At 35.2% G+C, this 23,555-nt stretch overlaps 1 protein-coding gene across 1 annotated transcript in view; it reads right to left on the reverse strand.

Moving 5' to 3' along the window:
• Itsn1 (intersectin 1) overlaps positions 1-23,555 on the reverse strand; it is a 206,751-nt gene that overhangs the window by 94,934 nt on the left and 88,262 nt on the right. The window contains exons 9-16 of the mRNA XM_076868630.2: positions 19,228-19,291; positions 15,472-15,609; positions 13,969-14,084; positions 10,648-10,910; positions 8,298-8,447; positions 8,068-8,208; positions 2,291-2,378; positions 1,722-1,858 (exon numbers count right to left, since the gene is read on the reverse strand). Coding sequence (XP_076724745.1) covers positions 1,722-1,858; positions 2,291-2,378; positions 8,068-8,208; positions 8,298-8,447; positions 10,648-10,910; positions 13,969-14,084; positions 15,472-15,609; positions 19,228-19,291 — 1,097 coding nt within the window. The remainder of the gene's footprint in view (positions 1-1,721; positions 1,859-2,290; positions 2,379-8,067; positions 8,209-8,297; positions 8,448-10,647; positions 10,911-13,968; positions 14,085-15,471; positions 15,610-19,227; positions 19,292-23,555) is intronic.

The raw sequence follows: 23,555 nt of genomic DNA on the forward strand, positions 1-23,555 counted from the left end.
AAAGAAAGAAAGAAAGAAAAGAAAGTGGGGCTGGGATTGTAGCTCAGTGATAGAGTGCTTGCCTAGCATGTGTGAGGCCCTGGGTTCAATCCCTAGAACCCATATGTGAGGATTTTGATTGTACTTAGAGATGGAGAACTTACAGCTGCACTTTCAATACTTATATGCCACACTTAAATCACATACATACAAATACAAAATACAGATAATATATACACCAGCACAACATAAGCATAAAAGCAAAGTGAAGAAAAATACTAGGTTGGCTAAATATTTTTCCTAAAAAAAAAAAAAAATGTGCTGTTTCTATGAACAGCACATTCTGGGAATTGTACAACTGAGCAAAGTTCATTACCTAATGCTCCAAAAAATAGCCCAAACACCTCAAATTTAGATGTCTACACAATCTGGTCTAATCTCTCAATCCAGAGGTAAACTAAAAATCTCAAATATGCTATATAATTTTTTTAATTTTTAATTTTTTGGTTTAGAAATAAAGAATAGGAATTTTACTTCCTAGTTTCAAAAGCTAAAATGGCCAGAAACAAGTTTATAAAGAATTTTAAGTTAGAAAAGAAAAACAAATATTTTGAAAGAAAAAAAAAGTATCTCATCCAATTTCTAAAAGAACATAGCAGATAAAAACTCTAATAGCTTACTTAAATTTAAAATAACATATAATAATTATTTAAAAGAAATGAGCTTGTTGGACAAGCTTCCTGGGGGCTGAACCAGGAAGATTGCAAGTTCAAAGCCCCCCTCAGCAATAATTTAGTGAGGCCCTAAGCAACTTAGCTAGACTGTCTCAAAATAAAAAACAAAAAGGGCTGAGGATGTGGCTCAGTGGCTAAGCAACCCTGGGTTCAATCCAAGGCAAGAGGGGCTGGGATTGTAGCTCAGTGGTAGAGTGCTTGCCTAGCATGTGTGAGGTCCTGGGTTCAATCCCTAGAACCACATAAAAATAAAGGTATTATGTTCATCTACAACTAAAAATACTAAAGAAAAAGAAAAAAAAAAGAAAGAAGAGAAAATGAGCTGTTTCCATTCTGGATTTCTTGTAAGAGTTAACATTCTTAGAATGATAAAGTTGTGAGGTTAAATTGAAAGCAATCAGAAAGAACCTGTGATCTTTACTATTTTATGTTCCCTTAGAGCTCAGGCATTTTTCTAAATTTTCCTGTGCAAATGTGATAAAAACATACACCACTTCTGCCACAAAAGAAAAGCAATTAGTGCACTAAACAATAAAAATTTAGAATGTGAGTGAACAAAATGACTAATTATTTAAGCCCAATCTTAAAGGCAAGAAGTGGCAGAAAAATTCTCAGTTTTAAGAGGAAAAACAATCCTTCTGAGCAGTATGCAAAGAACACAAGAAAGAGGAAGCTTTGAGGGCCTGGTTTCTGAAATTCCACTTGATATGGCTATGAATAGGCAAAAAGATGAAAATGTATACAAAACAATTCAGGTTAAAAACAGACATAATGCTGGGGCCACTCACTGATCCAGAATTTATAAATGCCAAATTCATTTTGATATCTCAAGGAAGAAAAATGCAATTTAGATGGTATAGTGCTCATCCATAAATGTGAAGGCTTTCACCAAGGTTGAAATGCCAGTTCAATACATTTTTCTGCCTGGGATTCCACATCAACTAATCAGCTAGACAGTTAGGAAAATGAAAGGGTAAGACATACATGTAGCACACAGAGAATAGTTACCTTCAGCTGGTTATTGAAAATATCAATCTCCTGCAGTTTTGACCTAGTTTCTTTCTCCACCTCATCCAGTTGGTCTCGTAGCTGCTGCCGAGCTAGTTCTTTTGCTTCTAAGGCTCTTTTGAGTGTAAGAAGTGAATCTCCTATTTTAGAAAAACAGTGAGAAACAGGAAAAACTTTAATTGGCAGTGAGAGAAATGTTTTTTAACATTTTCATGTCACTTAAGAAAATTCTTGCTGTTTGTAAAAAAGGAAAAGGTTGTGGCTGGGGTGCAGCTCGGCAGTAGAGCCCATAGAACTGTGCTTGGCATGCATGAGGTGAGGCCCTAGGTTTAATCCCCAGCATATTTAAAATGAAAGAGGGAGAAAAGGAGGGAGAAGGAGAGAGAAAGAAATTAAAGGAGAGGGAGAGAAAAAACCAACTTTAAAATTCTGGGGCTGGGGTTGTGGCTCAGTGGCAGAGCTCTTGCCTAACATGTGTGAGGCACTGGCTTTGATATAAATATACATAAATTTTTAAAAATAAAGGTACATCCACAACTGAAAAATATTAAAATAAATAAAATACCTACTGTGCAAACTGTTCTGCTGAACTTGTTTTAATTGGTCGTTAAGTATCTGTTTTTCTGGAATAAGTCTTCCAAGCATTTGCTGAGATTCCTAGGGGAGGAGGAGAAAAACAACCGTGAATGACAGGGAACACTCTGAGGTCCACACGCAGAATTAGTGCTTAAGTCAGTTTTCTTGACCCTCAGAGATACTCCTGAATGGCTTGAATAGCAGAGAGGTTAGTCAGCTCTTCCCAAGTCCTTTATGGTGAACCACATTTAACTGCTAGTCAGGGTGACTCTTGCTTTCTTGTCAAGGAATAAACTGTTTGCCAAGTGCTTTTCACTAAAATAAAGTTAAGACAGTTATAGCTTCCTTGGTTTTGCTTACATTCTTGTTGTCTCACTGGACATTTATAAGCTTTTAAAGATAGCACTTCAAAAACACTGTGCACACAGAAAACAGAAGAGAGGATCTCTCAATAGCATGGAGATCAAATATAAATACAGTGGCCCAGTTGCTTGTAAACTAATTTGGTAGGAATTACTCTGTTATTATAATCTGAGCTTTAATACTTAATAGGGCAGAATTTAGATTTATGATATACCTGAAGTTGGGAACAAAACAGATTTTTAACCACTAGAATTTTAACTGCTTTAAATGTGCATGTTTTTCTGTCACAAAGAATGGAACTTTAAACAGATACATAAAAGTCTTGAACCACCTATATTTTAACTGACACAATGAAAAAAACTAAAACCATACTGTACAAATGCTATTTGGAATTTTTTGTGGGTAACATGCCAAGCACAGTGTTTGCTTAAGTTCAGCTGTAAGTATCCTCTGTAGTTTCTACACATTTCAGTAAATTGGTAGGCTTTTCAGATATAAGAGGCACCATGGCCATACCTGTGATCCCAACAACTAGGAGGCTGAGGCAGGAGGATCCCAAGTTTGAGGCTAGCCTCAGCAACCAAGTGAAACCCTGTCTCAAAAATGGGGAAAAAACAAACAAACAAACGTGGGAATGTAGCTTAGCAGTACTGTGTCCCTGGGTTCAATCCCCAGTATCAAAAACAACACAAAATGAAACAAAACAACAGATATATAGGGAATATTTGACTTTTGGTTTTACCTTTATAAAAAGTGAACTCTAAGTATTGACTTTTGGCTTGAAAATATAAAAGTGCCATAATTAAAAATGTTCAGGGCTGGGGATGTGGCTCAAGTGGTAGCGTGCTCGCCTAGCACGCATGAGGCACTGGGTTCAATTCTCAGCACCAAGTAAAAATAAAATAAAGATATCGTGTCCACCTAAAACTAAAAATAAATATTTAAAAGATTATTTTTCAGAGCCAGCACATGAGTTCAAGACTTCCCTGAGAAACAGCAAGACCATGTCTCAAAAATCATCAGAGGCCAAGAACCTCTCTTTTGGAACATCCACCTTTAGATACAGACTAGCCTATGTGGAAAAAAACCTTCATATACTATTGGCCCATATGGCAGAGAGGTCAGCTCAACAGAGGATTCAGAAGCCTCCTTTTCTATAAATAACCCCAAAACACACACACACACACACACACACACACGAAAAACTTCATAGAACAGAATACATAAATCAGTCATTTTCTCAAAAAAAGCAAAACCAACTGAGTTTTCCCTTTTATTCTCCTTCCTATTTCCCAATCCCCAAGTTTCTTTTCTGAACTAAGACAAAGAAATATCAAAACAAAAACTAACTCAGATCACTGAGATTGTTTTACTTATATTAACATTACTTTAAGGTGTATAACCTAAGTTTATAAAGTAGGTCAAACCAATATTAAGGGATACCCAACTCATTTGCAAAGTTAAGTATCTGCTAATCCATGAAAGGAAAGTGAACCAATATCTCCTTGCCTGCTATGTCCCTTTATTTCTTCTAATTAGGTATTATTTTTCCATTCACTACTTTAAGAATCCTGACTTTTATTTATTACCAATAACTGAACATTCTAAACATCAGTCATAAATAATAAGTGTGCTTGTTCACACAACATTCTGTGATAAATTGATACTGAAACTAAACACAAGACCTTTAACTCTAAATTTTCCAGGGGACTATCTTATGAAACTTTTCATCAATAGTTAATGAAAGACATATAAACAGAGTTAATTAGCATTTAGAAGGTAACCAATATCTTTCATGAATTTAAATGAAAAGATCCTTAATAAACAAGAGCAAGTTGAATATTCTAAAAGGGGTAATATACTATGGCCAAATGTGGTGTACCCCAGCAATGGAGGTTGGTTTTACATTCAAATTGCAATCAACATAAATCTTCATCTAAACAAAGTAGAAGAGAAAAAACACCACACAATCATCTCCATGGATTCCCAAAACAAAAACAAACATGGCCCGATGTAATATCTATTCAAGATCAAGTAGCAATAAACAGAAGGCAAGTCCTTCACCTGATGAAGGGCATCTATAGAAAACCTAGTTACCCTTCCTTATTTGTGACAGAGTTTTCCTTCTAAGACCCAGAATAATGTTATTAGCACTTCTCTTCAACATAGTTCTGGATGTCCTGGTCAACTAAGTAAGGCCCCCCAAAAAAAATTCCCATTTAAATTTATGAAGGATATTGAGGATGTTGGTTTAGAGTTTTCTTGTAATATCCTTGTCTGGTTTTGGTATCAGGGTAATGCTGAGCTCAGAAAATGTTAGAGAATATTCCTTCCTCTTCTATTTTAATATGTTTATGTTGAAATGGTATCTCTTCTTTAATTTTTGGTGACATTTATCAGTGAGGCATTCTAGGTCTAGGGTTTTCTTTGTGGTAGGATATTTAACAGTAAATTTATTTAATAGATATATAAATATTCAGGTTTTTTGTTTCTTCTTGACTCTATTTTGATAATTTGTATATTTCAGTGAATTTATTTTATCAAAATTATTATACTTATTTACATAGTTGTTTATAGATATAAAAGGCTTACAGTTTAGAAAATGAAAAATAAAGCTGTCTTTTTTCAAGCATGGCAAGTTTATATAGCTAAAAATCCCTAAAGAATCTACAAAACATTATCCTTTTAGAAATAAGATACAGGAAGTCAGGAGCAGTGGTGCATACCTGTAATTGCAGCAACTCATGAGGCTGAAGCAGAAGAATAACAAGTTCAAAGCCAGCAGATTAATTAGCGAGGCACTTAGTAACTCAGTGAGACCCTGTCTCTAAATAAAATATAGAAAAGGTCTAGGGAATGTGGCTCAGCGGTCGAGTGCTCCTGGGCTCAATCCCCAGGTACCAAAAAAAAGAAAAAAAAAGAAAGAAAGAAATAAGACACTGGAGCTGGGGATATAGCTCAGTTGTTGAGCACCTGCTTGCCTAGCATATGTGCAATCCTGGGTTTCATCCCCAGCACCGAAAAAAAGAAAAACAAACCCTGAGAAATTAGCTAAACAATAACACAGAAAAGAAAAAAAAAATTAACACAGAAAAATAACTATAAAAAATAAATTCTATTTTTATATACTGACATCTTATAGTTGGAAACTGAAATAAAAAATAGGCAATATACAATTGCATTGACCACAGAATACTTAAGGAAAACTTTTAAAAACACATATAAAACTACAAAAATATGCTGAAAGAAATTTACAACCACCTAAATAAATTGAGAGATAATGTATAAAACTCAATACTGTTAAATGTCAAATCTTCCTGAAATGATCAATAAATTCAAAGGAATTGCAACAATGCTCTACAAAAATTTTTTTAGTTCTAGGTATTTTTGAAGAAAAAAAAAACAAACAAAACTGACGTGCTAATTCTGTAATTTTTATGGAAATGACTTAGAATAGCCAATTTTTTTTTTTCAAAAAGAATAACAATAACAGGGTACTCAAACTACTTGATTTCAAAAACCAGAATAAGGCTATAGTTATCCATGGAGTAAGGTGATGGTGAAAGGATAGATACAGATTAAAGGAAGAGTTTAGAACAGACCTTTTACAAATATATGCAACTGCTTTTCCACAAGCTACCATGGAAATTTAATGGGAAAGGCAAGTGTTTTCAATAAATGAGCACTGGGTATATACGGAGAAAAATGAACATCAACTTCTAACTTAGGACCATATGCAAAAACCAATGTGAAATGGATTATAGACCTAAATATGTAAAACTATAAAACTTTTGAAGGAAAACATAGAAGAAAATGTTGCATCCATGGGGCAAAGATTTCTTAGAACACAAAAAGCATGATCATATAAATAAATTAACAAACTAAACCTTATCAAAATTTAAAACTTCTGTCCTTTAAAAAATAGTATTATGAAAATGAGAAGCAAACCAAAAGTAGGGAGAAAATATCTGCAGATCATGTACCCGACAAATGACTTGTTGACAAGAATTTATATAGAAGTCTTACAATTCAAAAGTAAGGAAAACAACTCGACCAAAAACGGACAGGCAAGTTCAGATAGTTTGAAGATACACAAATGACACCATGCAACATGTAAAACGATGACCAACATCATCAGTCTTCATGGAAATGCATATAAAAGAAAAAATGAAATATATTTGCTGCATACCTACCAGAAAAGTCAAACTTTAAAATAATGACAACACCAAGTATTGGTAAGGATGAGAAACAACTGTATCCCTCACAGATTGCTGATTAGAATGTGAAGATTTCTACCATTGACAGTTTTGTGGTAGGGGGGTTGAAAGATAAGACTTATATGGCACAATTACACTCCAAAAAATTTGCCTTGGAGAAATAAGTTATAATTCCACAAAAATACTATACATAAATATTCATTGTAGTTTTAGTTATGAAAATCCCCAATTGAAAAGAACCCAGATATTAATCAACAGGTGAAGGGATTAGTAAATATTACTCAGTGATAAAATGAAACAATGTACTTATTCACTCAACAACATTGAAAAGTCAATCTTGAAATCATCATGCTGAGAAAAAGAAGTGAAAGAATCACTGTGGTCAAATATGATGATCTGCAGGTAATATCTGCATGAATTTGATGCCCCTGTAGTTCAATGCTTGATACCAAACTAGGTGAGATAACAGTTCAATCATACCAGGTGAGATAATAGATGAGAGGTAAATGAAGGCAAAATTGCCACTAGCACACTATCAAGTCTCAAGTCTTACCCTACACATCTTTCTTACATCCCACTAAAACCTTAATTGCACCTATTTACTAGTCTTGTAAGGTCTGGCCTCCACCTGGCATCCCAGAAGCCTGCTACAGCCTCAGGTCACTGGTGGCACTGCTGTATCCCTACCTAAAACTTGTTCTGCCATAGTTTAGTCCATCACAGACTTCAAATCTGTGCAAATGTCACCTTCACAAAAGGCCTACCCTGACTACCTTAGTTTAAATTACAACACTGCTAGCTGCCAGGACTCTCTACTGCCTTCCCTACTACTGTCCTTGGCACTTTTCATTTTCTCATAGATACAAACCTTATAGTTCTGTTAGTATGTGTCCCTCTTGCATACAGAGGGTAAGGTCCATTCAGCTCACTCTCGGTCTCATTTCCATTGCTCAACACTATAGTCTCAGTACCTAAAAGACAGCCCAGCACCTAACAGTGTGTAGCAAACACTTATTGAGTTTGTTTACTTGACAGTTGACTTTTAAGAAAAGGACCCCACCTACTTCACCTTTTTTCCCCAGACATCTAGTATATGGTAAATGCTTACTGTTTGTTGAATGAATAAATAAATAAAATGAATCAGGCAAGCATGTAAGCCTAAAATCTTTTGTGATACATTGTTTTCTCACCTGTAACTGTTGCTGCAAATGGGTGATTTCGGCAATTCTCAACTCTCTAGATTTGTTTGTACTCTCAATTTCTTGCCTTTGCGTGGTTAATCGACATCTGATATCTTGAAGTTTTCCTTCTAATTGATGTTTTTTATCATTCTTTAACAAATGAAAGATAAAAGGAATTATTACCATTTTTAATGGTTCAATGGTAGTATATATCCAAAGCATGATCAAAAATCACTCACTAGAGCTTCTAATTCAAATTCCAAAGTCTTTTTCTTTGCTTTCAATACAACTATGTCCTCTTGTTCTTTATTTCTTTGATTTAAAAGTTCTTGTCTTCGGTTCCGTTCCCATTCAAGTTGTCGTTGTCTCTCAAGTTCCCGTTTCGCAGCCTGTCAAAGTCACAGTTTATTAATTTTTCAGTTCTTATGCTCTAACATGTCTCTTAACAAAAGTATCATGTAGTAAGTCTTTCCTTTTAAGGATGAAATATAGACATTACAAGAAATCATATCATAAAGCAATAAAAATTTTTATAAAAATCAGTGCTTCTTCTAAGGAAAAAAGGGAATATTCAGAACTAATTATTCAGAACTAATTTACATAAGATGAGAACCAACAGGATCATTTCACATTGGAATTTCATTCTTCATGCCTTCCAGAATGCATGATATGCTAAATAAAAGTGCTCCCTTTTATTTACAGACTCACAAACAGGAAGGAAAATTTCTTTAGTAAAATCAAGCTTAAATCTAAACAATTCTAAATCTAAATCAATCTTAAATTTAAGAACTAAAACAAACAAAACTTGTTTTTTTCCCAACAAAAGAGAAACTATTATTTACAGTTAAGCTTTCCTTATCCAGAATGCTGGGACCACAAGTGTTTCTGGTCTCAGCAGTTTTCAGTTTTGGAATATTTGTACAGATTTTGCTGTTGGTAGTGTGACTGCCTCTTACTCAGCAAGCTCCCAATCACACTGCAAAGTCCTAGAGGCCAAGTGGCACATCTAGTCATCATGAAACTCCAGGGGCTAGCAATGCATAGCAATAATAAATTTGTCTACTAAACAATTCTGAATGAATACTTTAAAAAAGGAAGGTGGTATGCCTTTCCATTATCCATTCTGGTAACTGAAATTTTGTTGGGGTGGAGAGTAGAATGCATGATTGGCCTGTGCAATGCATTGGCTTCAATCTCCAATACCAAATAGATAAATATCTAAAATTTGTTAGCATCTGTGTGTATCTGCTTGAACAAAAGGCAGCTATGGCTACATACTGTCTAGAGCAATCAGCAGGAGATGAAACCAAAGTATTTTTTTTAGTAAAGAAAAGTTCCTCATCTTTATATTTCATTCATGTGAAAAGAATCATAGCTTTGCTTCTGTAGTAATATAGTAAAATTGTGAAGTTGAACAAGAGATTGACTTGGTCCCTTTCCAGATCTGATACCATAGAATATATGAAGATTTCCCAGACATATTTTTAGGGGGGCGGGAGAACAGTCTCAAAACAATACAATGGCTTTGATAACATCAAGTGGTTTAAAATTATACAACCTCCACCCATGCCACCACATAAATCTTTACATTTTTATATAAATGTGTAAATACAGAGAAAAGAATCTGGAAAAACACCTAACTGCTCTCTTGGTGGTTTGTTATAAGACAGTGCAATAAAAAACTTATAGAAGAATGTTGATATTAGCATTTGTAATAGCTAAAAAAAAAAAAAAAGAAAGAAATAACTCAAAGTTCATCAACTTACGAGTAGATAAATGAAACGTAGTATATCTATAAAACAGAATACTACTCAGCCATAAAAAAGGATAAAATACTGATTCATGCTAAAATATGGATGGACCTTGAAAATGCCAGGCAAAATGAAATCTAGACACAAAAGGCCACATACTGTACAACTTCCAGAACAGGTAAATCTAGAGAGATAAGGAAGTGGTTGCAGGGCTGGGGGCAAAGAGGAATGGGGAATTACTCCTTAGTGCAAGGGGTTTCTTTTTGGGATGATGAAAATGCTCCAGAATAGAGAGTGGTGATGGTTGTGTATCTTTTGAAAACACAACAATCTCCAGATTATTAAAAGGAAAAACAACAGCCTAGTGGGGCAGTTACAGGCTTGTAATCCCAGCTACTCAGGGGACTGAGGCAAGAGGATCACAAATTCAAAGTTGGCCTATCTGGGCAACTTAATGAGACTCTGTCTCAAAAAAAAAAAAAAAAAAACCAGAAAGAGAGCTGGGTTGTGTCTCAGCAGTAGACTGCTTGCCTAGCATGTGAGAGGCCCTGGGTTTGATCCTCAGCAACACATAAAAATAAATAAAATAAAGATATTGTGTCCAACTACAACTAAAAAATATTAAAAAAAAAAAAAAAAAGGAAGAAAGAAGGGCTAGGGGTGTGGAATAGTGATAGAACACTTACCTAGCATTTATGAGGCCCAGTGTTTAATACATACAAAAATTAAAAATTAAAAAGGAAAATAGACTGCCCTACATTAACACATCATTTGAATAATTCTACAAGAGAAAGACAAAGCTCATGTGTCAATTACAAGGTTGTCCACAGCTGTTTACCTCTCGCCTCTCAATCTCTTTCCTCCTCTCCTCCTCTCTCTGCCGTTCCAGTTCCCTTTGCTTTTCCAGTTGCTTCTCCAGTTCCAGTTGTCTTTTGCGCTCTTGCTCCTGGCGCTCCCGCTCTTTCCTCTCCTGCTCAGCCCGTTCCAGCTGAGCCAAGCGTTCTTGCTCTTTGCGCTGCTGTTCCAAGAGAGCTTGTCTGCGTTTCTCCAGTTCTAGATTGCCACGTTCAAAATTTTCCCGCTTCTTATCTTCAAATGTTACTTTAAAAGAAAGAACAGATCAATTAGGAAAAGCCATTATTTTCAAAGAAAAAATGTACTAGCATTTTGAAATCTACAGTACAAACCCAAATCCAGAACTCCCTAAGTTTCCTTATTGGGCCCTTGTAGTGAGCACTACAAACAGGAAACAGAAAGGTTAGGGAAGAGTTGCCCCTAACCTTTGTACTACCATCCGTGCCACATACTATTTCTACAAAAATCTTTCAATAATTCTGTATTTACACCCAATTCCTCTCCTCTTCTGCTACTCTACCCTTCCCTTCTTCATGCCCTGCTTCAGCAAGTGACCCACCATCTCTTCTGCATCATGAGTCTCTCCTTCACCTTAGCTTATAACTGCACTGTCTGTCTCCTGTTTGAACAAGGTGACTTCTCAAAGCAGGGGTAGAGAACAAGTATTGCATGGTTCACACTGAAGAAGCTGCTCTGCCCAGATTCTTAAATGAACCACAGTCAGTAAATATTTTTTTCTAATCCATTATTTTGTTTCCTTCTTTGACACACTTCTATAAATTTTTAATTCCATCATTTTTCTCTTATCCTTTTTACACCTTTGTTTTCATCTATTTTATTTTATTCACTTCTAAATATTCCATCCCCTTCCTGTTTCCAGCAGTGTGTATTCACCTTTGTGCTGCCTCCTATACGTCTCCTTGGTATCCACCCCAGACAAGGGAAACTCTCGAGGCTGGGAAAGTGGCTAGGTGGTACAGTTCTAGCCTAGCATGAGATCACATTTGGTGATTTTGGAGGTGGCACTATCTTCTTTACTCGGCCACCTTAAAACTTCAAGTCCCTTCACTCTGGGAATGAGTAAATGATCCTTACAAAGGAATCTCTGCTAAGTGAAAGAAGCCAAAAGGTCAAATATTATATGATTCCAATTATATGAACTACCCACCATTGTTAAATCCAAAGAAACTGAAAGCAGATTGGTTATTGTCCAGGGCTGGGGTGAATGAGAATGGAGAGTGAGTGAGTAGGGTATTTTCTTTTGGAAGAAGAGAGGGGTGGTGTTTGCACAACTGAGAGTAATAAATACTATTATTATAGAATAAATGTACAGCCCCTACCACACACCCAAATTCATGTTACAGCTTTAACTACACCAATGTGATGGTATTTGGAAACATCTTTGGGGATAATTAGGGTTAGATTAGATCATGGGGTGGGGCCCCATGATGAGATTAGTGACCTTATAAAAAGAGAAAGAAAAAGAAGATCACCCCCCACACCCATGCCTACACCAAGGAAAGGCCATAGGAGGACACAGAGATTAAACAGCCATCTACAAGAGTGCTCTCACCAGGAACTGCACTGACTGGGCTCTGATCTTGAACTTCTAGCCTTTAGCACATGAGAAATAAATCTCCACAGTTTTAGCCTCACACTGTATGATATTTTGGAGTGGCGGGCCAAGGTGATAAGCCACTAAATTATACAGTTTAAAATATTCAATTTGGGGGCTGTGGCTGTAGCTCAGTGGCAGAGTGCTTGCCTAGCATGTGTGTGGTAGTGGGTTTGATCCTTAGCACCACATATAAAGAAACAAAATAAAGGCATGCTCTTCATCTACAACTACAAAAAATTTTTTTTAAAAAAAGATGCTCAATTTTATAGTATGCATATTTAATCTCAATTTTAAAAACACAGAAAATCTTTATACATCTTTTTTATTCAGTGTCTGGCACTATTCCTAGTATATAGGAGGCACATCATAAATGGTTGTGGAAAGAATCAATGCAAAAAAAAAAAAAATACTCAATGTCACATCCTGTTCAAAATCCAAAATGAATGCTTACTACTAATAGAAAAAGAAAATTCCAAATTCTAAGAATTCCTGTCCTTATCCCATTGAGGATTCATTTCCATTGTTTTCAAAAGTTGACATGTTCCTCACATCCACTTGTAGTGACCCTATTTATCCTCAGGTTTTCACTTAACTGTGATCTAGACCATGGGGATTTAATTCCTCATGTCCTTTTCAGTATACCACAACCAACCATAAGTAGCTTTGCTGTGCATCTACAAACTCTCCAGGACCTTATCACACTTATGTACTTACTGTTTTAGCAATTGTTTATATGGATAACTTAAATTTTCTAATGTAAGTTTCTAGAGAGTATGGACCATGTATGATTAGCATTTAGATTCTTCCAGCCTTGCACACAGAAAAACTATAATAAGTATTTCATCACTGAACATAACTGAAAAGTTATTTAGTTTACAGAACAGTCTGGAAGAGCTTGTGTTCTCAGCAAACTAATTAATGGTTATGGAATGCTGAGCACTTTACTGCAGCAAAATGATATTGACAAAGTATTTAATATAAAGAGACTTCATAGATAATTTCAATTGCCTCTTAGTATCATTATCATCTCATCATTAATAATTCATAGCCACCTTGGACTTTTTTAATAGTATGATAGATTTACCATTGTAAATGAGGATTATTTAAAACAGGTTCACATTAATGATAGATTTACCATTGTAAATGAGGATTATTTAAAACAGGTTCACATTAAATTTAAAGTAGGTTCCTGCTGCTAAGGAGTTTCTAATTCTTCTGTAACACATCAAGAATGCTATATAGTTGACTTTATTTTTTGCTTCTGCACTGGTGGTCCTAAGAAACCATCTAACCACAAATTTTTAGTGTTCTATATTCCATAGATAACATTAATAAAATCTTTGTTTAGCAGTATATAATAATACTTCAAGTTAAAAACTAGAATAAGGGGACTCAGCATATAGCTCAGTTGATAGAGTGCTTGCCTCCACGTACAAGGCCCTGGGTTCAATCCCCAGCACCGCCAAAAAAAAAAAAAACCCAACTAGAATAAGGATGCACCAGCAAAGTACACATGTTCTTATTTCTCTACACAGATCCAAATCTAAAAGCACATTAAACGTCTTTTTTGATATGCTCAAAGAAATACAGAAATGTCAGAAGCTAGATTTATTTTTACTTCCATTATGCCTTACAGATAGAAAATCTTTAATCTGATGTGTAAGCCAAATGTAAAGGCTGCCTTACCAGGTAATTTCTTTTCTAATTGTTGCTGTTCATCTTCTAAAGCTGGTTCCTCTGGTAACCTCTGATCTACAGATGTTGAGCTTATAACAGATATTCCACTGCCTGATCGAACTCTTCTGCAATTGTGAAAAAAAAAAAAGAAAAGAAACAGATCCACATAAAACAAGTAGGTAGAAACAAGCTACGAAAAAGAATTTTTAGATTATACCATACCATGGAACAAATTTCATTTACAGTGAGGAAAGACAGAGTTTGGACTTCTTTACTCTGTGGTTTTTAAAATGAATATTTGAATGTCATCAGATTCTGAGTGTTACCTTATTCAAAATGTTGGGAATGAGGGTGTGGCTCAGTGGTAGAGCACATGCTTTCCATGTGCAAGGTCCTAGGTTTGATCCCCTGAACCCCTCACCCCAACTCCTGGCAAGGGAAAAAACCATAAAAATTAGGAAAATTCAAAAGGGCTAAATTAGCTTATAATCATAAAGTATCTGGTAAACAGTGAGCACCCAGTGAGTCTGATGCTACTACCATTACCCTTGTGAGTAATTTTCAACCCCTTCCAGGAAAGATCAGCAGCTCAGTGATTTGGGAGCAACTGTTTCCTTATACAAAAATTTTTCCATTTAATCACTTCCCGAACACACGAAATGTCTGTATTTTATAGTTTTGAAATACACTTACTTTACTGATTAGTATCACTATGTTTAAACTTGCTCTTTCAAAACAATCTCCCCATCCTTCTTTTTACACTTTCAATAGTTTCCAATGTTCAATTTCTCCTGTAGTGAACCCTGCAGCTGTGATATTTTATAGGCAAATGCTTCTTCAGCTGCCCCTTGCTTCTTCTGCACTCAGTTTCTCAGCTTGCTCCTGCATGAGGACAGTGTGGACAGTGATGGCTATTTCTCCTCACAAGTCTTTCCTGAAGTTTGAGGACCCAGAACAGAAGTATGTCTTTGTTTCTCTTCTTCTTTGCGCTTGTGGGATCTCATATTCATCTTCTACATGTAAAGGCATGAGTTGGAGCTGTATTGGATGATATGTGTGTATGCATGTAGGCATGCCAGTGGGGTCCCAACTAGACCCTGGGGGACACTCATGTCAACTGAGATTATTTCAGACATAGATAATTTTCTTTAATTATCTTTCTGATTGTAATTTCTGAATTGCTAGCATTTTTTGTTATCTGTGGAATGTATATAATACATACCTTGCTTTATTTCCTATATATGGGCTTATTCAGTTTTCAATTATATAAGTTCATACAAAAATCTTTCAATGTTTTATTTGATTGCATTTACTAATATACTATAAATACCCTGTAGAACAGAAAGGCCCAGAATTAAGACAGAACCTGGACTGGAAGATTCTCTTGAATTCACAGATATTTCATTTACTTGCCAAGAATGGAAATCACTATAAGATGGTCAACAAAGCCAATTTGGAATTAACATACTCAATGCCATGCATAATTCCTTATAAAAGCCAAATGTTCCTTACCTAAAGGAAGGTGGAATGTATTCTGGAGGCAGGACAGGTGGCAGTGGTTGGCCAGACATAGCAACATCAATTAGGTGCATAGCCAGAATAAATTCTTCTGCTGTGAGTTTTCCATCTTGATCAATGTCAGAAAGATTCCTAATTCAACAAAAAAGTTTCATTTCCAGTTTCATAAAAATGCATGCATTGCTGATTTATTTTAGTTCTGTATTATAATTCTTATTCTAGGCTAATTGAGTCTACCTGCCTCAGTTTACAATTATTTCATATCATTACAAGAATAAAATTAAATATTTTGTAGAGTTGGGATAGTGTTCAGTACTCAACAAATGCTAAGATTGCAATAATACTCTTCTCAGTCCTAGGAATGTGACATATTTAAAATATGTCACATTCAGGGTGAGGCAGCCAATACTGTATGATTTGTAAGATAATCTCTATCATGCTGAATTCTGCCCTTGCAGCAGCCATAGACAATATATAAATAAACAGGCATGGCTGTTTTAACAATAAAAATTCATTTACAAAAACAGGTGAAGACCAGATGTGGCCTACTGGATAGACTGCCCAACCTCAATACATGCCTATTAGGCTAGATCTCTATGGCTCCTATTCATAGAGTTAAGGCCTTTCCTCCTCATTCTAGGGATTCAATTTCCATCACTCTTGACAATGCAGTTGCCCAAGTAGTTAATTACAGTAAACAGATTTTCCTAGCAAGTACCAGAATGTGATTTTATTTAACAACTTCAAGATACCAAAAGAAGATGCAAGACAACACATCTGTTAACCAGAATGTTAAAAAGACAAATGCTACATTAGGAAACTGGCTTTGCCAATGGCAAAACCCAAGAAGCTTTTCTCTTAATTATGATATTTCTTTAGGTCCATAAATCTATTATTATTACTATTATTGTAACATTTGCCCTTTTGAAAGTACAATTCTTCGAGGTTTGACAAACATAGCTATAGAACCATCACCACAGTACACAGAACAGTCAACACCACCCAGAATCCCCACATCTCCCTCCAGTCCAACTCTTCCCTTTCCCCCACCCAGGCCCTGCCACCCCTGATCTCTTTTCTGTCCCTCTAGTTTTGCCTGTCCCAGATGCCAGACAACCATTTTTAAAAAGAATAGAGCCACAAATGAAAACCCTTCCTGCTGATTCTTATCCCCCTTTTCTTTTCACACCCCACAGTTAGCTACTCCTACGTAAATCCATTAGAATTATTTTTTTCCTTCATAATTGAATAATTATGGCTGCAAATATTTAATTAAAGTATCCTGGCCGGGTATGGTGGCGTGCACCATGTGATCCCAGTGGCTCAGAAGGCTAAGGCAGAAGGATTCTGAGTTCAAAGCCAGCTTCAGCAAAAACAAGACGCTAAGCAACTCAGTGAGACCCTGTCTCTAAATATAAAATAGGGTTGGAGATGTGGTTCAGTGGTAGAGTACCCCTGAGTTCAATCCCTGGTACCTCCCAAAAAAAGAAATATCATTTTAGTGTTTGAATTAAGAATACAACATTCTAAAAAGAGATGCCTCAAATGTGTTTTTTGGAAGACGAGTTATAAATTTAAAATAAACGTTTCAGTTTCTTTTTTTTGGTACTAAGGATAGAACCCGGGGTGCTTAACTACTGAGCCACATCCTCATCCCTTTTTATTTTTCATTTTGAGACAGGGTCTCACTAAGTTGTTAAGACTGGCATGGAACTTTCGATCTTCCTATCTAGGCCTCCCTAGAGGCTGACCAGCATTAGAGCTCAGTCACTTGAGAAGAAACCAGATCGATGTGCCCTGTGTGAAAGTCATGAATTTGGCATATGAGCAGTGTAAACCAAATGCATTTTCTAGGCATAGTCATCAACATGTAACTAAAAGATACACAACCATAATATATGCAGAAAAGCTCCAAATTAAGCAATTACATAATATTTTTAAAAATTTTTAAATATGCATGGTTTGTTAAGAAACTATTCTTATTAACATCTAAATGTAAGAAAACCTATAAGACCTAGACAATACCCATCAAGAGCTATTAAAAATTATCACAGAATAGAGGCTGGTGATTAGTTTAGTAGTGGTAAAGCATTTGCTTAGCATATATGAGCCTGCTATTCAATCTCCAGCACTGAAAACAACAAAAACAAAAACCAGTGCAAAATAGGCAGACATTATATGCCTTCTGATTAAAGTACACATGTAACATCTCTGATGTAGGTTTAACAAAAGACAAAACAACAACAACAACAACAAGAAAAAAAAAAAAAACCCCACAACTATAAAACTCAAACTGTGGTTCTCAACCAAGAATGATGTTGAACTCCAAGGGAAATTTTTGTCAATGTCTGGGGATATTTTGGGTTGTTATAACTGGGGTTAGGCATCATGCTACTAAATGTAGCATCTACTGAACAGGGGAAAGAGATCCTACTAAATACCTGCCATGAGCTGAACACAGTGATGCACACCTATAGTCCGAGCACTTGGGAGACTATGGTGGGAAGATCACTCAAGCTCACAAGTCAGACACCAACCAGAGCAACATAGTGAGACCATATCTCTAAACCACCTCTCAAAACAAAGAAAATATTCTACAATGCTCAGGACAGTCCTCTGCAGTAAAGAAATTACTGGCCCTAAATGTCAATAATGCAAAGGTTGCAAAATCTTGTTCTAGATCAATTACCACTTCATGGGAAATACAGGAACAAGTTAAACACCACCACAGGAATGCAATCTTCAAGTTAGGCCACTAAAAAACTATATACCAGACTACGTGTTTATTTTTAAGGGGGTCCAGGGGAAAGATGGAAAAGGGAAAATTTATAGATTAAAAAAGATTTTAAAAAGATGTATCAATCAAATACTGCAAAGTAGGAACTGGAAGCAGAGCTAAACAGTATAGCACATGCTTAGAAAGCATGAGGTCTCAGTATACAGCCCATGTGCATGCACACACTCACACACACAAAAGCAAGGTATACAGGAGGTCAAGGGTCTTATGCTTTCTCTCATATGTGGAAGCTAAAGAAAAAGGAAAAGAAAACTGGGGGCAGATCTCATGAAAATCATGATGAGATGAGTACAGGAAAAGGACCAAGGGCTGGAGGGCAGAGAGGGAGGGGGGAGTGCTGGGGAATGATATTGGCCAAATAATATTGTTATACCGTATGCATGTATGAATATGTAACAACAAATCCCATTATTATGTACAACCAAAATGCACCAAAAAAAAGAGGTGGGGGGAAAATAAGCAAAGTATAAATTTATATTAGTCCTCCTTTGAACAAAGAAACTTAAAAACTAAGTTAATCTAAGAAATTTGAACACTACTTGATTAACTTGGTAAGAATGACTATTAAAATCATGGTTTTAATGATTTTAAATCATGGTATTATGACTATAATTTTTAAAATTCCAATCTATTTGAAGACACCACGTGAAATATTCACACATGAAATGATATAACTGAGAGCTGGCTTAAAATAATCACCAAGGAGGAAGAAAGAACCAAGCCATAGTTGAGAACTGTTAAGCTGTGTTATTAGTTCTTAAGAATTCACTGTATTAATCTTTCTGCTTTTGTATTTTTCAAAATTAACAGGGAAAAAGAGCGGCAATCATCACAACTCCCTGAAAATTAAGTGTACTCCAAATATTCTCCCCTAAATAATGATGCTAATCTAAAAACCAATTTAAGAAATAAAGTCTCCACTTGATACAAACCAAGGTTTTTCTATTCCTTACCATATTGAAGCCAGCTGAGCCTGTGGTAAACTCGATTGCATAAGAATAGTTCTTGCTTGGGGACCTGAATAGAAACCAGAGAAAAGATATAAAGATGAGTCAGCAAATAACCCCTGCTCAGGAAGACCAGTGTGGCTGTGCTTATGAACCATGCAATCTCATGCAATCACAGAGCTTTACACAGTATTTGCTATTACCCTGGGGCTTTTAAAAAAGGAAATTAAGCCCTAGCAAAAGTAAAGAACAAAGATGACAGTGCTGCATCTGACACACAATACATTTTTGCTCAATGGGTGTTTAATAAGGAATGAGTGTGTAAAAGATGAGAGTTTCAAAATATAACCTGTTCTTTTGTCCAGATTAACATCTCTATTTGTATTGGGCTTTTATTTACAAAAATGAGACTTTATCACTATAAACTGAACATCTTCTCCATGGTCACCATCTGCTGCCTTCACCGTGACTATCATCACATAAATTCAGAGAAGATTTACAATATCTTAGATAAGGAAAGGGCCTTAGAGGGACTTCTAATCATTCACTGTACAGACTTTAAAAAAAAAAAATTTGAATTGAATTGGCTAATATCATAGCCAGGACTAGAACAAAATTTCTATGTTAGCAAAAATAGAAATACTTCCTGGAATTTCTACTCTTCTTTCAAAATCAGGTCTCATTTTCTTAAAATAACTGCAAATATCTTCATTTCTAGCAAGAAATTAGCTTTATATATCACATAGAAAATACAATGGGAGATTTTTGAGTGTTTAAATTAGTATGAGCGAGACAAAGACACACACACACACACCCCAAATATGTCTTAATTCCAGCACTGCCTGTCAAGCTGTGTGGTCCCAGGAAGATCCAAGGAACAGAAAGCTGTAGTAATTCTGTTGGCAAGATTCCCATGTACAAACTTTTACTTTTAGCTACTTCAGTTTTCAAATATCACCTCATCAAAACACACAGAAGTGGATGAGTGTTTGCATAGCAAGTAAGGAAGGACAGGGATCACAAGGTCCCAGCACTCCAAAGCCAGAAAAGGAAGGACAAAGTCCTGACAAACCAGGGGACTATGGGCTTCAGTACTAGCTTAGTTTACACTCTGCTGAGTTACTCTGGGAAGGTAGTTTCCTTACTTATTTGGACCTGAGTTTTTCATCTCAAAGGTGCTTTCCAGATTACAAAAACCTATGATCCACCATTTAAGGAATCATAACTTTATAAAGCACATTAAAGTACTCAATAAGTGGCAGTTAATATTTATTATTTAATATTTATTACTACTGACAATGATTTTAACTTTTATTTACATGTAAAATATTGGTAGAAAAGCACACATGACTATATACATGTACATAAATGTATGTGTATATTTTTATGCATGTGTGCTATACGGTATATCATTCTGTGCTTATAGCCCAATTTATTTTGCTCTGATGGGCATTCAGGCATTTTTCAATTTGGGGCTCTTAAAAATAGCGAAGCTTCTGTTTTGGTAAACATATGAATATATTTCTCTTTAGTGTGTATATATATATGTATTAACAGCACCTAATAAACAATTTTTACTAAGTTAATGGAAAGAATCTAAAGATTTTACTAAGTTAATGGAAAGGTTCTCTGGTGTATTGAAAAGAAAATTCATTATTTTATTTTTTAAAAAAATTTTTAGTTGTTGACAGACCTTTATTTTACTTATTTATATGCAGTGCTAAGAATCGAACCCAGTGCCTCCCACGTGCCAGGCAACTGCACTACTGCTGAGCCACAGACACAGTCCCTCATTATTTTCTTCAGAGTTTGCTGAAAACATTAAAATAAAATTAGCAAAACTTAAGTGAATGCTTTAATTAGTACTTTTAACAATTCTCCCATTCCAGAACCATATACAGTTAATATTTTATCTTTTTCAAATAAACAGGTTAATAGGAAGGTGGAGAACCAAGTCTATCATAGGTATCTGGACACTTATATTTCAGCCCTGACTCCTTAATGTCATGTGGCATTAACAAAACTACTTTACCTCTCTAAAATGAATTTCTCTATCTCTGAAATGAGGAAAAAAACCTGGAATGGGACCTAGCAAACTATGGCCCATAGATCATATTGCCCTGTCACCTGATTTTATAAATAAAGTTTTACTAAAACTTTGTCAAACCTATTCATTAAACATGAATAGGTTTAATAGGCTGCTTTTGTGCCACAGTGGCAAAGTCGAGTACTTGCAATAGAAAACATGTGGCTTACTAGTTTAAAAAACTTATTATTTTGTTTTTATAGAAAAAGTTTATTGATCTCCATACCGGAAGATCACAATTATCTCTTTCAATTCTAAAACTTGATTCTGTCTCACAACAATTTTGCAAACATTAAAATAGATCAGCAACAAATTAGATAACATTTTAGCATAACACAACAGCATAAAATTGAGCTTTCAGTGCACAGAACTCTTTCATGGAAACCTAGATACATAATAGGGTACCAGTTTTAGAATATAGACAGATATTATGGGGATTAACAGAAATCTCAAGTTCACAAACTCAACTGTGGGCATCCATGTTTGGATAGGGAAGTCTGAATATCAGGAGAGAGAAAATTACATGGAATTAATGCTTTATGTCCAATATTGACAAGAGTTTAGCTTTCCTAATTAATAAGCAAAAACAAACAAACAAACAAACAAAAAAACAAATGGAATGGTCACCTTCATAATAAGACACCTCTTTGAGAAGAAAGGCTAGAATGAATAAGATTATGAGAATTCTACAGCTTCTTACATAACCTTAATTCAAGAATGACCATTTCATAAGTTCTAATAATAAAATACTCATCAAATTGTGAGGGAAGAAGGGGGCATACACCTAATAATGTATGTCAGTTAAATTGATCAGGTAATTCATGGGGTAAACAACACTACTGCTGGATTAGCTTCCATTCCCAAGGTAAACTAGTTCATATCACAAGATCAGAAGTTCTCACTATTTTCTGCTGGAACCAATCAATGACATACATTCTCATGCCCACAACATCTCATACAGATGTAGCCATGATCTGATGGCATTCAAAGTAAGTAGGTGAAAATAAGACACAATGGTAATTAGAAATCCCATTAAAAACTGATAGGACATTAACAATGGGCTCTTGCTACAGGAGTAGCAGAGATCAGATAAGTAACAGGTTATGTGTAATTCTTGGGGAGCTAATAATGAAATATTATTATATGTGAATATAAGGTAGTAAAAGTGATACTACAAAGATAATCTAGATTCTCCTCTAATTTATATAAAACAAAATAATCTACAACCCCTATACTTTTATTGTATTCATCTAGAATGTCCCAACTCCAAGGTTGAGAACTACTGCACTAGATTAAGAAGTTATGATTGTGTATCTTCAGAAAGATGCTTGTTAATTCTTTCTCGTCTTTTTAAAAATATTTTTCTTTTGTTTTTGTTAGTTTTGGATTTGTTATTAGTGCCTTTAAACAAGAACACACACACACACACACACAAAACCAAGAAAAAAGAACAGATTAGAATATCAAATTACATATTTCACTTGGGCCTCTTCATATACTAGGGCTTTGGTTCAATTTTCTTGATATTTCTCTTAAGTTAAATGAATAACTGCTTTTAGGATTCTGAGTTCATACAATATTTTCATAGTTGCAAATAAGACCATGACCTTTGTGTTTCAACCATCAACAAATCATTTCTGCTTGCACCAACAGCTTGGTTTAGTCCAATACATATTCTGGACAAATAACTCAAAAGTATATAAAGTTAAAACAAACTAAATTTATTATATTTATTGCCATTTATGATAATAAATTTTTCTACCAGATATGACTATATGAAAGTCTGATTCAAAAATCAAATTTGCACTTTAAACTCTTGCTGGAATGAAGTAGTAACAAGCTTACAGATAAGCAAGAACAAAACCTGCTTTCTTTCCAGTACATTTCAAACCTTACTTTCTGCCTCAGGTAATTAAAAATTCTAAATACAAGTGCCTGGGTCATTATTGTTGGGATATATACACTTCAATTAAAAAAAACACATTTTGTCAAGAAAGAATTTCAAAATCAGTGTCACATTTGAATACTATTTTCATTAAATCAAGCAAACAACAGCATTGTTTTGAAAAATTATTTTCAGACTTGATGGCAATGTAGTTCTGGGTATGTGTAGAGAACTGGTGTCAAACACACTGTAAAAGAGGGCTTAAAACTGTACTAGTAAATGTCCCTGCAGTATCTGCCTAAGCTATACTGGCTTTTCATACTGTCTACATAAACTTGTCAGTCACTACTTCAACAGAGGTGA

This window comes from Callospermophilus lateralis, chromosome 10, assembly GCF_048772815.1.
Source record: "Callospermophilus lateralis isolate mCalLat2 chromosome 10, mCalLat2.hap1, whole genome shotgun sequence".
NCBI classification, from domain to species: domain Eukaryota; kingdom Metazoa; phylum Chordata; class Mammalia; order Rodentia; family Sciuridae; genus Callospermophilus; species Callospermophilus lateralis.